Source organism: Triturus cristatus, chromosome 8 (assembly GCF_964204655.1).
Source record: "Triturus cristatus chromosome 8, aTriCri1.1, whole genome shotgun sequence".
Taxonomy (NCBI): Eukaryota; Metazoa; Chordata; class Amphibia; order Caudata; family Salamandridae; genus Triturus; species Triturus cristatus.
In genome coordinates this window covers 584,058,448-584,075,059 of record NC_140591.1, presented here as the reverse complement: position 1 = coordinate 584,075,059, position 16,612 = coordinate 584,058,448, and the positions used below count along the sequence as shown (strand labels likewise).

At 42.8% G+C, this 16,612-nt stretch overlaps 2 protein-coding genes across 4 annotated transcripts in view; one reads left to right on the top strand and one right to left on the bottom strand.

The window, feature by feature from the left end:
• PIBF1 (progesterone immunomodulatory binding factor 1) overlaps positions 1-10,495 on the bottom strand; it is an 848,309-nt gene extending 837,814 nt beyond the window's left edge. For all 3 annotated transcript variants that reach the window (XM_085622002.1, XM_085622001.1, XM_085622003.1), the window contains exon 1: positions 10,386-10,495. The gene's annotated coding sequence lies outside the window, so the exon portion shown is untranslated. The remainder of the gene's footprint in view (positions 1-10,385) is intronic.
• Positions 10,496-11,143: 648 nt separating this feature from the next.
• The window catches only part of DIS3 (DIS3 exosome endoribonuclease and 3'-5' exoribonuclease), a 356,327-nt gene continuing 350,858 nt past the window's right edge, over positions 11,144-16,612 (top strand). The window contains exon 1 of the mRNA XM_085622000.1: positions 11,144-11,435. Within this exon, the coding sequence (XP_085478126.1) occupies positions 11,214-11,435 (222 nt within the window). The 5' untranslated portion in view covers positions 11,144-11,213. The remainder of the gene's footprint in view (positions 11,436-16,612) is intronic.

The following is a 16,612-nucleotide window of genomic DNA, read 5'->3' as shown; positions in this document are numbered from 1 at the left end:
ACGCCATCTGACGCCGCCCCCGAACCACTGCTCGTAATGAACTGCGGGTCACCGCATGCCGCTGCACTTTGCACCAACTAGCCAACTAGAGACCCCCATTTCTTCCAGTAGCTGATACAGATTCTGTGTTAGAATTCTTAAATAAGACCTTTATGTCAGAAGGCAATCCATTTACCTTGCTTAGTGACAATGGTGTGCAGTTTACATCTTGCAAGGCGAAATCTTATTTTGAGAAATATGGAATTAAACACAGAACTACATTGTTATACAATCCCAGTGGAAATGGCACAGAGGAGAGGTTCAACCATGTTATCGAAGGAATAATCAATCTGCTATTAATTCAATGGAGGATTAGGTTATTCATTTGTTTAAGGTGGTCTGGGCTTATCTAGTAACTTGTAATGATAGTACTGGTTTGGCTCCATTTGTTATGATAAGAGGATGTAAACCTCTAAATACATTATGGAATAAATTGTTCAAAATACAATACTGATTGGTTATTTGGTTCTGGGGGGTGAACAATAGTTGTTGGATGATGCTCGCAGCATACTGTTGAGTAAGTATGACAAAACTACAGCTTATTACAATGATAAACATTGTGCCCAAAGCATCCACGTCAACGTTGGGGATTGGGTGCGTATTAAGAAACCCATTAAAGTACGGAAGGGAGAGAGTCAGTTTCATGAGCCTGAAGAAGTCCTGGAGGTACAGCAGAACGGTGTCAGGCTGAAGGATGGCAAGATATTGAACCTCAGCAGGGTTGCCATAAGATCTAAAGGAATGTGGAAGAATAATGTGGAGTGAGGATGAGGATTTTGAATGGTTACAGGACGAAGTATGTAATCCCAAGTCTAATTGCGAAGTAGTGAGTGATGATTCTGGAAATGCATGTGCTAACGCGGGTGCTGATCTGGTTCATGAGAATGGTTGTCAAATCCAAGTTGCCACGGACTAATTTGGTTATAAAATGCATGGTACTACTGAGCAAAGAATTGATTGGGGGGGGGGGGAGAAACCACCTCAGCGGTTAAAGGATTTTATTGTACATAACAAGTAAGTGGTTTACATTGTTCAATATGCATGTTATATTGTTTTTTATGGGTGTTGCATTTTTTTGGGTGTACATTTTGTTTTGCATCTTACATTTGGTCTTATATGATTCATACATACAGCCAATTGTTTTAATGTAGATTTAGAGTTGGTTTTTTAAACTGATGAATTTAGTTGTAATGGAGGTGGTGTGTTGTGGCTTGCATCTCTGTGGAATGGAGTTCTGTCACCAGCAGGGATGTGGAATTCCTATATCCCAACACCCAGGACATATTGTTTGGGGTCAAGGGCAAGGAGTTTTCATGTGTATTTTGTCTTTGGGACAAGTAGGCCAAACCTCCTGCAGCACAAACCCTTTGGCTGCCAGTTTGCAGTACCACATTATGGATCAGGGAAGGGCACTGTCTGCAGTTAAGGTAATATGGTTGTCCATATGTTAATGCTGTTCAAACTTGTATTTATGGTTCATTAATTGAAAGCCTTTATTATTAGGGGAAGCGCTCTAAGAAAATGTTGTAAGCTCTGACTGCACTACTGACAGTGGTTCCACTATAAAAATGTATACACAGGTTTTCAAAGTTTACCAATATGAGGCTATGTATAATGCTCCCAGAATGCTCTCTGATTTGATCCAAATATTTGCAGAAGTTTGAAAGCAAGGTTGATGAGTCTTTGCTTTAAAAAAAATGTTCATTAAAGCAGAAAAAAAAACATTTCGCTAAACTACTGTAAAATTTCAGGTACCATTTCTTTGCAGCATCATTTAGTAATGTGTTGATGCATGCTAATATTTCCTGGAAATATACAGAATGGAAAAATCAGTCAATAAGATTATGGGAAACAAAACCAAACAAGCACTGGCAAAGCCAGTAGGTCTGAAATTGGTGGTCAGCTACATAGGTTTGTCAATGTGTGACTTGTTTTGGCATGGTTTTTGTAAAGCCTTATTGGTGTGGGAGCTGCTAAGACCTCACCATTATAACAAACATTGGCAAAAACGAAAATGTTTTTTGGTTTCAAAAAGCACACACTGCCACAGTAGTTACTGGCACTGAACAAAACTACTTTGTGTGCCGATATGCTCCTTGTGAAAGAGCAGAATGCAGTCACTCACGGTGAAGCCAACCGATACAGAGAGAAAGACAGAATTTTAGTAAACGCAAAAGGTCATGGTCAACGCCAGACCAAATTTGGGACCCAAGTATTAAAGAAAGTCTCAAAAGTGCACCCATGGTATATGTCCTTGCATTTAGTGCAGCTATACAGCTTTTGTGAATTCCCAAGAATTTACAGAAGTAGGACAAGAAATAGTACTCCTAGAATATATTTGTGAACTGTATTTTAGCATGAGCAAATATGCATGTGTAGATTTGTGCATGGGAAAATCTTAGTGTTTGCAAGTTCAATTTACCTCCAACCACTTTTTTCCCCCCAACTGTTGATGACCGTTTACGTCTGCCATTGTCAGGAGTAAATTTCCAAAATTTGTCAGCATGGGAAAAGATTAGAGAAGGGTTGTTGAAACCGCTTAAAACATGCAAGTTAGTAGGTTTGCACTGACTGAAAAGGGCATTCTAACCCTGGAACTATTGCTTACAACTACCTTCAGCCCCAGTATGTAGATCTGCGGAAACGTGGCAACATAAGGGAATTGCAAGTATTCAAACACCACCATGGTATGAGCCCTGCCCTAATCAGAGAAGCTATATCAGAGCTCTTATATGATGAGATTGCTGCCATAATTTGTCACCACACTACATGGCATCAAAGGGACAAGTGGATTTTGTTACAGAACAAGTAGATTTATGAAGCTATCTGCCCCATGGACATCTAGATATTTTATTAAATTTCACACCCCTGCACCAGGATTCGATTCCTTAGGTATAGGAGAGTCGGACAGTAGACGGATGAGGAGGCGGTTGACGGAGAGCTCCTCAGTTGAATAAAGAGGCTTATAACTTATGAGTGAAGGTTCATCATTACAGCATGCCTTCTCCTGCTGGCCAAGCACCATTGACGCCCCCAGCCAACAGCCTGAGGCCAGTGTATTATTACGGTTATTCACAGGGCTTTAAGTGGGATGGAAAAAGTTCGGGGGGGGGGGTCTCTCAAAGTGGCGTGGCCAATGTAATTAAGGGCATGGCTTAAAAACAGTGAGTTAAAAATCTGTGCTTAGTATTGTGTGCCGCCCGACTTGTATTTTGCTGTGTCTGTCATTGCATCCAGATTTGTGATACAACAAGTAACATCATACCTACAACAAGTCAGGACTATTGGCTTTGTCAATGGTTGTAAGTAGCATAAGATAAATGAGCAGCAACTATGGCATGTATATAATATTGGAAAAGCTTCCACTTAAAGCCCTGGTGACACCACCACAATGTTGCTGCTCCTGAGTTTCTAAAAAGAGAAGGGAAATCCAGAGGGAAAATGACTCTTTTTAAAGGAATTCCCTTCCCCTACAACGCTTACCTGGCATGACGTCATGCCGTAACTTCTCAACTTGTGAGAAGTAGGCAGTGTGAGCACACGCACATCGCTGTGCCTGCTGTCTCGAAAGGGGTCTCTATCGGGCTCTGTTTTGTGCCCTGGCACTTTTTTCCGGACTGCAGTGACAGCAGTTTGCTGTCTCTGCAGTCCGGAAAAACACGGACCGCCTGAGACAGCACACAAAACAGAGCCCGATAGAGACCCGTTTCGAGACCCCCTTTAAAAACACTGCCGGTGCTCAGCACCGGTGAGACCCGGCCCACTTAAAGCCCTGGTTATTCATCCATTGCGGTCTCAACTACGCAGCATACAAATCTAGTAGTAATTTCCTCAAGTAGCACAGAATATATATTTTATAAACAATGATTAATATGACATAAAGTTGGCACTCTTTATCGACCTCGGAAGAATAAACTGTGTGGTCAATATTTCCGGGAATCGAAAATGTGTGCCTAGATCTCAGAGCGAGTGCTCAACTCATTGAATAATAAAGCCTAGTTTTAAAAAACGCTAACAACCGCATATCACGACAATATTTTAGAAGTGGAGCTACACTCAGTGCTTTAAATGGGCTGGTACTCACCGGTACGGAGTACCGGCACTTTTTAATTTTCTCCCTTTGAGTACCAGAACTTTTCCTTCGCCAAGGAGAGTACCGGTACTCTTAGGGGAAAGTCAGGCAAGACAGGCTCGATGGCATTGGGGACTGTGCAGCTGCACAGAAAGTGTTCTGCTGAACTGCTGCCAAAAAAGAGAAGGCAGAATGGAGGTAGAGGCCAGTGTTACACCTCTGAATGGAGCTGCTGCTGAGCAATCCCGCAGCGGCTGACTTGAATCACTTAAGGGCTGTTTAGGGTCTTTGATGCCCTGCGGCCGTCTGTGAATGAACGTGAAGGGCTCAATCAGACCCTGCCCAGTTAATCAAACTGTAGGTCTGTGTGATACAGGGCCTATCCCCTACCGCACAAATCTAATTTACTTTTGCAGCGTGACTCCCGAGATGACTGCACCTCTCAGCACCAGTCTGAAGGGAGGTGGGGGGGGGAGGGGTGTGTATGACATGCTACCCAGCATTGGATTGGGAAGTCAGGCATTGGGCGATGAGCCGGTGCCCAAAGGGGCTCTTGTGGGCCGTTTTTTGTCAACCGGCCTACAGAGCCTTACTGTCTTGCCTGCCAGGTCACTGTAATGTGGCCCCAGCAAGTTTGCAGCAGCGTCTCTAGGCCAGTATTGTTCGGGCCACTCAATTCTTTATCTTGCCCCCTCCCTCCGCCCTGAAGCGGCTTTCAACACCCCTGCCATGCTGTTGAACTGAGGTGAGGCATTGAGAGTGCAGCTGGGTGCAGGTGATGTGGCTGTTGTGCCATCACCTCAGCTCCTGTGGAGCAGCAGAAGCTCTCTGCTTTTCTCCACTGCTCGCCATCCAAGCTAGCGCCCAGAGGCTATAGCTGGCTGGGAAAGGAGGAGAGTAAGTGAATTGGCCTCGCTGAGGGCCTGTTGTTAGCACCTAGGCCCAAGTGTCTTTCACACCTAGGTGGGGTAGGGTATTGGGGGGGTATATGTGTGCCTAGGCTTCGCTGTGAGGCACCTTTCCCAAATAGGAACATTGAGAGGCTGTAACGTTAGAGTCAGAGCTGCAGAATAAAGAACTATGGAAATAGGTTTGAGTTCCAGCTTCAGCTCAACATCCTGTGATTCTGGGCAAATGACAATTGTCCAAGGCCTAAAATAAAAATGAATTTGATTTTCTGTAATGTTACTGGTGCTCATGTAATCTCTGCTCTTGGGCCTAGTTCACCCTACATAAATAAAAGTACAACATAAAAACAATCTTCTGGTTGCTCATGTTTTCAGAGTCTGCAACATAATAATGAGAGCGGATTATTTATACAATAATACAAAGGTTTGTATTTCTCCAACATGGCTTTTCTACAGTTTTTTTAAGTTTTAACCATCAGTCATGTGTCATTAAAGCAGCTATACACCACATTTTTGACTGCTTTTACCTTATGTTTACTGCTTAAACTTGAAAGTGCATATCGATCAGAGGAGAAATTACCAGCTTTAGGGTAATTTTCTTCATTTCTATACTGGCAAGTACATTCGAATACTGGTAATGTCAGTAAAAAAAAAAAACTGTCCAGGTGTGAAACATAGCCAGATCAGGAGTTGTGGCGGCCACTTTATTTCACCTTGCACGCCTGGCCAAAATGTAGTGCTTCTAATTTTCGCCGATATTTCTGGCTCTATAAACTTTAAAACACATCATTTATCAAACGTGTTAAAAAATGAGAACAAAGAGATTTGCTGTTTCAGGAACAGGCGTGATCCGGGAATGTGGGCCACTCTTTTGTTGGTTCGCGGCCCAAATTGTGATCCCAATCCGACCTTGCCGCTACCATATACTGGGCGATTATCATTCAGTTGGGCACTCCATTGTAGGGCAGGCAGACAGTTCATCATCATGCACACTACTGTCTCTACCTGTCCCAGCCCACCTGTGTCCATTTAACAAGTTGCACATACTCATCCAAATTGCAGTATTAATATGGTTAAGTGACATGCGAGCTCCAATTGTTCCATTGAGTTGTCAAGAGGCAGAGTGCGCTAAAGCAAGAAAACTTGTAATCCACTTCATATTTCTGTAACAGAACTTTGGGATGGAGTAATTTAGACAGACTTGAGGTTCAGAGGAAAAACTAATTCTACAGTTGTGGGTTTAATCCTTTTTATGATCAAAAGATTTGAAAATACCAAAAGGCCCCTGTTGGGCAGCAAGTACTCTACAAACACAGTGATATCCACCCATCAACAATTAATTAAATTCCCATGCACTTAAGATCAGGGTTGAATGTCTTTAGTTTAGTTGCCCATTAAAACATGAACTCCATCATCAGTTTTGCAATCTACAACCTCGTCTCATGTTTGAATGCCTATTATTTTGTCCAATAATATTACTTTTTCTGACTTTTGAGAGATTATTGTGGACAAGGGGTGTCCACCACAGGTCCAGAAGGGCCAGTTCGAGTCCAGGATTTCTGGCTATTAACATGAGGTAAATGTGCAAGCTAATCATCGGAGTCAAATTGCGTGTGAGTGGTCGTGAATGTGTGTGAGTTTTTTTTATGTGATGGGTGAGTATGTGTGAAAAAGCGTGTTTAGTCTGGGAAGACGAACTCACAGCCACCTAATGGAGTCTAGCCGGGTCTGTATGAACCAGAGGCAGCATAAGTCCATACTACAGGGTTTGCCAGACTGAGGGTGAGAGGCAAATGGCCCGCAGAACACAATATAAAGATCCCCCAAGCATAGGAGAACAGGCAGTCAATGAATACTGCAGGTGAGAAAGCAAGAGGTTGGGGGGTTGTTCAAGCATGGATGCTAGGATTTAACAGACTGTGGATAATAAAAAGGTTTTCTTGGCACTGAAAAAGAGGTGTTGAATAAAATATCATGGATTTTGAGACGCAGAAGGAGATGGGCAAGAAAAACAAAGGGAAATGAGTGGTTTGAAAAAGAATGGTCTTCAAAATAACGCACACTCATGATATGTACTGACTTTAATCTTTATGACTAGTGTGAGTGTGTCCAGATGTAGCCTCCTCACATTCTGTCTTCTTGTTCAGGCACTTCCTCAAACCTTTTTTAAAAACATTGTGGCTTTACTGAGCCTCTCACACCATAGGTGATCTTGAACAGTTGTGATTATGCATTAGGCGGGTGTTGTCCTATTTTTTAAAAACTGATGAACTCATACCCCTTAAAGGACTCTCCAGTCTAAGAAAAAACACAATTCTCTTAGACCAGGCCAGCATCTCTCTAAACAAATATACTATAGAATGTTTGATAATGTCAGACGGGGTTTTGAGATCTAGTGTGACAGTATTCAATAGATGGCCTCTCTAATTTGTTTATGTGTTTTTCAATGCGAGGAATTAAGACACAGAGGTGAGTTTGCCAGTGTTTCATATTGCAGTAAAGCAAAGCTTTAATTACATTTAGTAAAAAAAGCAACACAGTCTTTGTATTCCGGGCCAGTATTACAGCCAGAGTCTCTGTTGTTTGAGGAAGTCAGGCCGCGCATAAAGTCCAGACCGCGCATAAAGTCTTTTGTTGGTGATCCATTATTTTGGAAAGAAGAGAAGCAGGGGTGGTACCTTCTTTGTTTTTTGCAACTTTCATATGAAGCTCTTTTCTGAAACCAAAATGTTTTTTCCCCCAATGTCTACGCTTGTACTATCTGGAGGAAAGTTGTAGGGAACACCCAAATGCTAGAAAATTGTACTAACATTTCTTTTGCACCTCTCAAATGTACAGGAGGCCTGGTCCATGCTACAAAAACTACTTTATAATCCTATGGTCTCCTGATCTTTAGGGACCCACTGTACCAACAATGTGCTGGATTTATCCAGCCTTTACATACCTTGCATATCTTCTGTTTGCTTTATGCAAGTTGTACTTGCCTCTCCCACAGACCCAGATTACTTGCTTTACTCAACCGGTCATCATCTAGACCACCATGTGCTCATCTGTGCTGGACGCACCCATCCTGTATTTTCCTTGCCCACCTTTCTTACATCATGCAAGATGTGCTTGACTCTTCCACTCTGTACTGACCCACCATGTTTGATTTACTCAACCTGCCTTAACAGACCCCTCCTTTCTCTCCTCACAATTCTCAACTGACCCAGCCAGTTGAAGGCACATTTGCCCTGTGCTTGCTTTGCTTACCCTGGTACCTCTCATTGTTCATTTCATTTCACGTTGACAAATGCTAGTTCAACTCATCCCATTGCGTTCATCTCAGCCATTTATATATAAGCCATTCATCACATGCATCACCACTCTAGTTCCCTGTAATCAATTCACTTGCCCACTGCTCACATTAGGTACCTTGTGCTCCCATTGAAGGAGCTGTGGATGGTTTTGATTGACCATAGAAGGTGCCTGTTGTATAATAGATGATGGCTGAGACAGTATTGTAGTTTGCATTGTGTTAAAGACCAGATTGAAAATGTTCCCTTTCCTCTGGGTTGGTTCTGTGACTTCAGTTTTGATGTTTACTGTGTGAAAAGCGGAGGAGGCAACAGAGAGGAAAATGATATAAAGATGCAAAGTGTACCCTAAAGAATGGGTGGCAAAAGGAATAGGCCTATCGTTATCCAGGTTTCTTAGTGAAATTGGCTACAATAGCTGTTGTGCACAACGAGAAAATTCATGACTTTTATGTCTCATATGTGCATAGGCTCAGAGACAATCTGCATTGGTATGACATTCCCAAAATAATAACCATAACCTTTTGCACATGGGAGGAAAAACCAAATACTCGACAGATACAGAAAAAGGTCTGCTCTTATCAAGCACAATTGGCACCAAGAAAATATTGCTCCCATTAAATGTCTGCCTCCAAGCCCTGCCTCCAGCCCCACCCACAATTGCCCCCTTCTCCATTCACTGCTTAAATTGATGAGTACCTGCACTTATTTGTTCCCCATTTAAAGCATTGGCCGGTACACATAGGTACTGAGTACCAGCACTTCTTATTTTTATCACTCTGAGTACCGGCACTTCTCTACTGCCGCGGAGAGTACCGATACCCATGAAAGAGTAGGCGCATTAGCCTCTAGTGGTGCTAGCCTGTCTCTTTGACAGCCAAATCACTTTTATAGCCCTGAGCTGAGCCCCTGCTGAACTATTCAGCGTGGGCTCATTTGCATGATGTCTGGGTGTTTGCCATCATGCTGTTTTGAAAAGAATGGAGGCTGCCCAATGAGGAAAGCCATGGAAGGTAAGGAGGTTAAAAGGGCTTTAATCCCACCTGATTCTTTTGTGTGAGTGTCTGCTTATGTTTGTCTGCTTGTGTGTGTTTTTGTGTGAGAGAAAAGAGAGAAATATTCCAAAATAAGGAAATGTTAAAATATCACTGTGTTTGACTTTCGTTTTGTATAACGAATTAACCTGTTTTGTTTAAGTCAATAAACTTAGCATGTCTTGCCTTTAGCCCGCCCACTCGCCAAATTTAAATGAGTATCTGCACTATTGTTTCCTCATTTAAAGCACTGGCTACACTAATAACATGTCCACCAACAAAATAATTGGGAACATTGTTGCTACCTGTCTCACGTTACATATTCATTCAACATGCACGTCGGAGAAAAAGAGTTAGCCTCCGGCGGAAGAAAATTGACAGGAGGGCTCACAATGCTACAACCCAAATCCTTTCCCGAGAGAGCAGCATAGTTCCTCCCCTGCACCCTTGGAGCCTCTACGGAACATCGTAAACACCATGACAACAGCGCAGTGTTTGACTTGACAACGTCTGAAGAAAACAGTCAACGGGCTATCCCAATATTTTCCATCCACCTAAATTGTTTTCCGTAATTGCTTGGTAAAGACGAACGGAATAAAATAGAAGACCCCTAGATCAAATTATCCTGGCGCAACTTCTCAACGACTCCTGGCCGTAGATCCATTAACATGGAGGGATATACATTTGCTAATGCTGCCAGCCCCTGCAGAAAGACGTTGCAAGGGGTCTGTCTCTCTACAATAGTCTTTTGAGAAGCGGCGAGATGCTGTAGGGTTAGCGATAAAAACAGACTGGAAATCTCGAACAAAACATCGCGCCACTCAGTAATTCCCAGGACATCCACGACACATGCCAATCAAGACTGACGAAAGCAAAGGATAGCCTCTAGTTACATGTTGAATTGTTCAAAAACAGGCCATTTCAATCAACAGTTGTGCGCTGTTCTTTACTACCATTGCTGATATAAACACTTATGCAATAACATTCTACAGTACACTGAGAAAGTATATTTATACACGATTACATGACAACATACCAGCATACAGGGCAATTCTCCCAAAACAGGTGAAAAGTTCCCGGGACTATTACACAGACTCCCGCTTGAGTTTTCTTTAAATTCTAGTTGTCGCCGCCTTTCTTCCGAAGACCCGTCCTACCTAAAAAGGGAAGCCACAGAGAGCCAATTGGGAAGCTAGATTATACCGATTGACATCCTCTGGCTGTCACGTAGCCGACTGTAATGTCTCAGTTAGATCTGCGATTGGGTTAAAATGGGAAGAGCCCACCCACTACCCCGGAAATGACCGCCCATCAAACAATCTACTGAAATAACTAGACGGTCAACCTCTCCCATGAAACGATAGCGCCATCATGTTCTGCAAACAATTGTGGACGGACATTGTCTAAACAAGAAGAAAAATAAAAGAGAGCATATTGACTCTATAATTTAAGCTGATACGCCTGTATGCAGCACCATTTAAAACTATCCGGTTTTCAAAGGCAGCTGCCCTAAATTTGGAATTAGCTCCCGCAACACTGAAGTCAGGAAATGAAAAACCTTAATGATACAATCACAAATTGTATTTCAATATGTTTTTACCATGTAAATACCTCGTTAGATTCTTAAACCGTGCACGAATTTTGAAATAACATTGCTAGGTTTATAATCTTATTTGAGTTTGTAAATTTGGTCTACTGTACCTCCAGTTTAACAGGATATGACACCTCTAATATGGCCGCTTTGTTAGCTCCAGAAGTGGGCGCAAGTCCTACAGAATGTAGTCCTTTATCTATGTCGGTAGTTGTAACGTGCTGCAGGCTGAACTCAACATCTCATGCTTACTGCGCTGTGTACACGAAGAAGATGCTGAAGTCTAAGACTTTTATGAAAAAGACCCGTTCGGGAGGGGTGTTGAAGATAGTGCGCGAGCATTACCTGCGCGATGACATCGGCTGTGGATGCCCCAACTGCGAAACCTGTCCAGTTCCCGACAGCGTAGTCCTCCAACCCCAGCCACCCCTGCGGAGCCGCCTGCTCCCTGAGTCGCACCATCTGCTGCCTGACACCAATGTACTGCTGCACCAGGTACGTTGGAGTGCTCAGTTCTTGAAGGAGATGGGCTAACATAACTCTTAACAAAGCTATCCTGTCGCCAATTTTCATACTCCACTTCCTCGCACCATATATGTTATGTAATTCCCATCTAGATCCTCGGCATTTCAAAACTGCCCCATCACCCGGTCATGGCAAAACTACATCTTACATTTCTTTTTCGTATCTGCTGTCGATTTTATTTTTGCAGTCCTGGTTGTCTTTCCATTACATAACTGTTCCTCTGTTGTTAATACTACTACCCTTTTTTTCTATTAAAATGTTGTTTCTATGTATTTTCACAATTGTCTCCCTTGTTCAATTTTGAACTCTTCCCACCCATTTCTTCTTTCCAGAACCTTTATTCATTGTAAAATTGGCCACCCCCTTTCCATTCCAGAACCTCCCCTCTTATTCTGTTGCCTCTTGAGCGCCCCAGCACCCTGCAGAATTACCTTCTCATGACAAGTCCTTTTATGAGGTAACTGTGGTCAAAAGATCCTTGCCACTACCTTCAATAGAAAGGAGTGCAAACAACTGTAGGTCGTTTTTAGGAAACCCCTCACCCACCTACCTGGTAGGTAGCATGCTTCATCATCGGGGCACAGCTGGGGCACAGCTGGATCACCTAATGCAATCCAGCTGTGCTTCAACGCCTGAGTTACAGTGGAGCAGGTTGTTTGTGAAGGAAAGTGAAGTGATATGTGAAGTGCAGTTATGAGTTAAAAATGTCTCTAGGAATAACCCTTATAAAAGTTTTAATGAAAGGGACCTAGGACATATGTAAAAACAACATCGGGATCTATATGAGGTATAGTATGTACTTCAGTATCCCTTTGATTTTAGGGCTACTAGTTTCAACCTTTGGGTTAGATCATAAGGCTTTCGTCAGGACCAAATTAGTGAGTGACCAAAAAGGCGGCCACGTGGGTGTAGATATCAGCACACACCCTAAAGTGTGCTGTGAGTGTAGTCGATTGTGGTGTTACTCACAAATCCTCTGGTCGGAGTACCTGTAAATGAAAGGGTTAGTGAATGCAGGTACACAGCGTTCAGTTGTTTGTCATGCATCATTATAATTCATGCACGCTCCTGTATTTGTAGATGATGGCATCATGCATGTGACTGGGTGGGGGCATGCATGATGGCTATCTACAAAATAAACATGCGTGGCTACAATGTGCCCCGGTGGTTCTAAATTGCAAAAAAGGGGTCCACGGGTAAATGGATGCTAGTGGTTATAGCGCAAAAATAAGTGGGCTCATTGTCCTCTTAGATGGTATCGCTTATTGGCACATTGCGTGAATCGTTACAATTAAAATTGAAAATAATTATCTAGTGATAGCGCGTGGTTCTTGCTAGGTGAAATCACATTTAACATAAAAACACGAACTTATGACTGACAACATAGAGGACTGACAATGGCGGTCTCACTTAAACTCTGAGTGTGTTATGCCTCATGGATCCGATCGGTCTCTGCTGTACCCCATGCTGACCCTGTCGAGGTGTGGAGACAGACATGGGCACAGTTTGCAATGAATAAAAGATTAAAGGTTAAAAGTTCTCAGTTTGGCGGCTCCCACGATTAATTCACGTTTGTCAGGGGAAAAGAGACGGTATGACCTACGCAGACAGTCGGATCCCGCTGTTGTGCTGTGAGCGGTTTACTGTGCTGTCTCTAATAGGAAGTGCTCGCATGATCACGTGGTTGTGATCAGGCCGGGTACTTCCAAAATCGTCTAGAGCGCTGACCCAGAAAGATGCGCATGCGTGTTAGCACGTAGGTGTGTTAACATTGCTGGAAGCATGCGTATTGTGCGAGTATGATCCAGACAAAATGGTGTTAGTAAAGTTTTGAGGGATGATTGAAAAAGTTTATAAAAAAAACTCGCGATGCTCAGTAATGATTAAAGATAATCTAAGTTCTACATTTGTCGGTGCAGAATCGTATTGAACTACACAACGGGGCAAGCATATTGCGGGCTACACGTGGTGGTATAGTGTCAATCCCTAGTACTACAGAGTGGAAGTGAAGAGTTAGTACCTTGGGTGTATGTGCATAGGTGTTGTGATTTACTACAAGGTCGGGGTATGTCCGATTGCATTGCTCATTTCAGGCAACGAGTGCACATGGATGTAGTTCCCTACTAAGTCGGGTTGTGCTTTTAAGTTACAAAGTGCAATCGCAGTGTGATTAAATTATACCTATTGGGCAACAACAATTGTGGGATCTGTTCAGATTTTGGGATATTCTGATCTAATTGTACAATTGGATACTTGTATGTTTATGCTGAAGTTAGTATCCTATGTGCCACTGAGTATGGGGTCCAAGAGAAAGTTATTTGCGCCGTATATTGTTCCAAGGCACGTTGTCATTAAGACCCTTTGTTTGAGTAGATAGTCTGTATACCCAACGTTGTTCCTTTTTGAACAGTTGGTATTGTATGTTTCTTGTGTTTGCATCGAGTTGTTCAATTACTACCCAGGTCATGTCATTGGTAGTGTGTCCCATTGTTAAGTAGTGGTCTGTAAGTTTCGTGGTGTTCCGTTTACAGTGGATGTTGCTCCGATGTTCACATATTCGGTTTTTTATTTTTCTGCTGGTCATGCCCACATATCGCAGTTGGCATGGGCAAGTGATTAGATAAATCACGTTGGCTGAGTTGCAGTTCGTGTGTCTTTTGATGCTCCAAATTTTGCCTTGCTCAAGGTGTAGGGTTTTTGTGATTTGTGTCAGATGGCAAATACTACAATTACCACATGGGAAATGGCCGGTGACTTGTGGCAGGCCCCATGCACTGAGCACAGTGCTAGGGGTTGTCGTTGGTTTATTTGGACGAGTAGATACCAAACTGTCTCTGAGATTTTGTGATCTTTTGTAAGAGAACAGTGTTTTTTCCCATTGGAGTTTGCCTGAAGTCACGATTTTCCAATCGGTCTGGATCATTTTAGAGACTTTGTTTGAAATAGAATTATATGTTGTTACACAGGTAAGTGGTATGGTAGATGTCGTGTTGACTTTGGGTTCTAGTAGACTTTCCCGATTCTGGTTTCTTGCTCTTTTTTGTGCCTTTTGGACAGTTTTGTTACAACAACATACAACAAAGACATCACATTCTATAAGAGATACATAGACAATGTCTTCTTGATATGGACAAACAATGAACAAAGACTTTGTGAATTCTTGAACTGGATCAACACTCTGGATCCCAACCTACAATTCACGCACATCACAAGCCGAGAGAGCATCACTTTCCTGGACCTAGAAATAGAGGCACATAAAGGGGTCCTCAAGATGAAAACGCACTTCAAACCCACTGCAAAAAATTCTCTCTTGCATTTTGAAAGCTTCCACCCTAGACCACTCAGGGAGAATTTACCCTACGGACAATATCTTGGACTGCGCCGCAATTGCAGCGAAATCAAGGAGTTTAAATCCCAAGCAGAACAACTGACAGAAAAACTAAAGAACAGGGGTTACCCTAACAAAACTGTCCAAAAGGCACAAAAAAGAGCAAGAAACCAGAATCGGGAAAGTCTACTAGAACCCAAAGTCAACACGACATCTACCATACCACTTACCTGTGTAACAACATATAATTCTATTTCAAACAAAGTCGCTAAAATGATCCAGACCAATTGGAAAATCGTGACTTCAGGCAAACTCCAATGGGAAAAAACACTGTTCTCTTACAAAAGATCACAAAATCTCAGGGACAGTTTGGTATCTACTCGTCCAAATAAACCAACAACAACCCCTAGCACTGTGCTCAGTGCATGGGGCCTGCCTCAAGTCACCGGCCATTTCCCATGTGGTAATTGTAGTATTTGCCATCTGACACAAACCACAAAAACCCTACACCTTGAGCAAGGCAAAATTTGGAGCATCAAAAGACACACGAACTGCAACTCAGCCAACGTGATTTATCTAATCACTTGCCCATGCCAACTGCGATATGTGGGCATGACCAGCAGAAAAATAAAAAACCGAATATGTGAACATCGGAGCAACATCCGCTGTAAACGGAACACCACGAAACTTACAGACCACTACTTAACAATGGGACACACTACCAATGACATGACCTGGGTAGTAATTGAACAACTCAATGCAAACACAAGAAACATACAATCCCAACTGTTCAAAAAGGAACAACGTTGGGTATACAGACTATCTACTCAAACAAAGGGTTTTAATGACAACGTGCCTTGGAACAATATACGGCGCAAATAACTTTCTCTTGGATCCCATACTCAGTGGCACATAGGATACTAACTGCAGCATAAACATACGAGTATCCAATTGTACAATCAGATCAGAATATCCCCAAATCTGAACAGATCCCACAATTGTCGTTGCCCAATAGGTATAATTCAATCACACTGCAATTGCACTTTTTAACTTAAAAGCGCAACCCGACTTTGTAGGGAACTACATCCATGTGCACTCGTTGCCTGAAATGAGCAATGCAATCGGACTTACCCCGACCTTGTAGTAAGTCACAACACCTATGCACATACACTCAAGGTACTAACTCTTCACTTCCACTCTGTAGTACTAGGGATTGACACTATACCACCACGTGTAGCCCGCAATATGCTTGCCCCGTTGTGTAGTTCAACATGATTCTGCACCGACAAATGTAGAACTTAGATTATCTTTAATCATTACTGAGCATCGCAAGTTTTTTGATAAACTTTTTCAATCACCCATCAAAACTTTACTAACACCATTTTGTCTGGAACATACTCGCACAATACGCATACTTCCAGCAATGTTAACACACATACGCGCTAACAAGCATGCGCATCTTTCTGGGTCAGCGCTCTAGATGATTTTGGAAGTACCCGGCCTGATCACACCCATGTGACCATGCGAGCACTTCCTATTAGAGACAGCACAGTAAAACCGCTCACGGCACAACAGCGGGATCCGACTGTCTGAGTAGGTCATACCATCTCTTTTCCCCTGACAAATGTGAATTCATCGCGGGAGCCGCCAAACTGAGAACTTTTAACCTTTAATCTTTTATTAATTTCAAACTGTGCCCATGTCTGTCTCCACACCTCGACAGGGTCAGCATGGGGTACAGCAGAGACCGATCGGATCCATGAGGCATAACACACTCAGAGTTTAAGTGAGACCGCCATTGTCAGTCCTCTATGTTGTC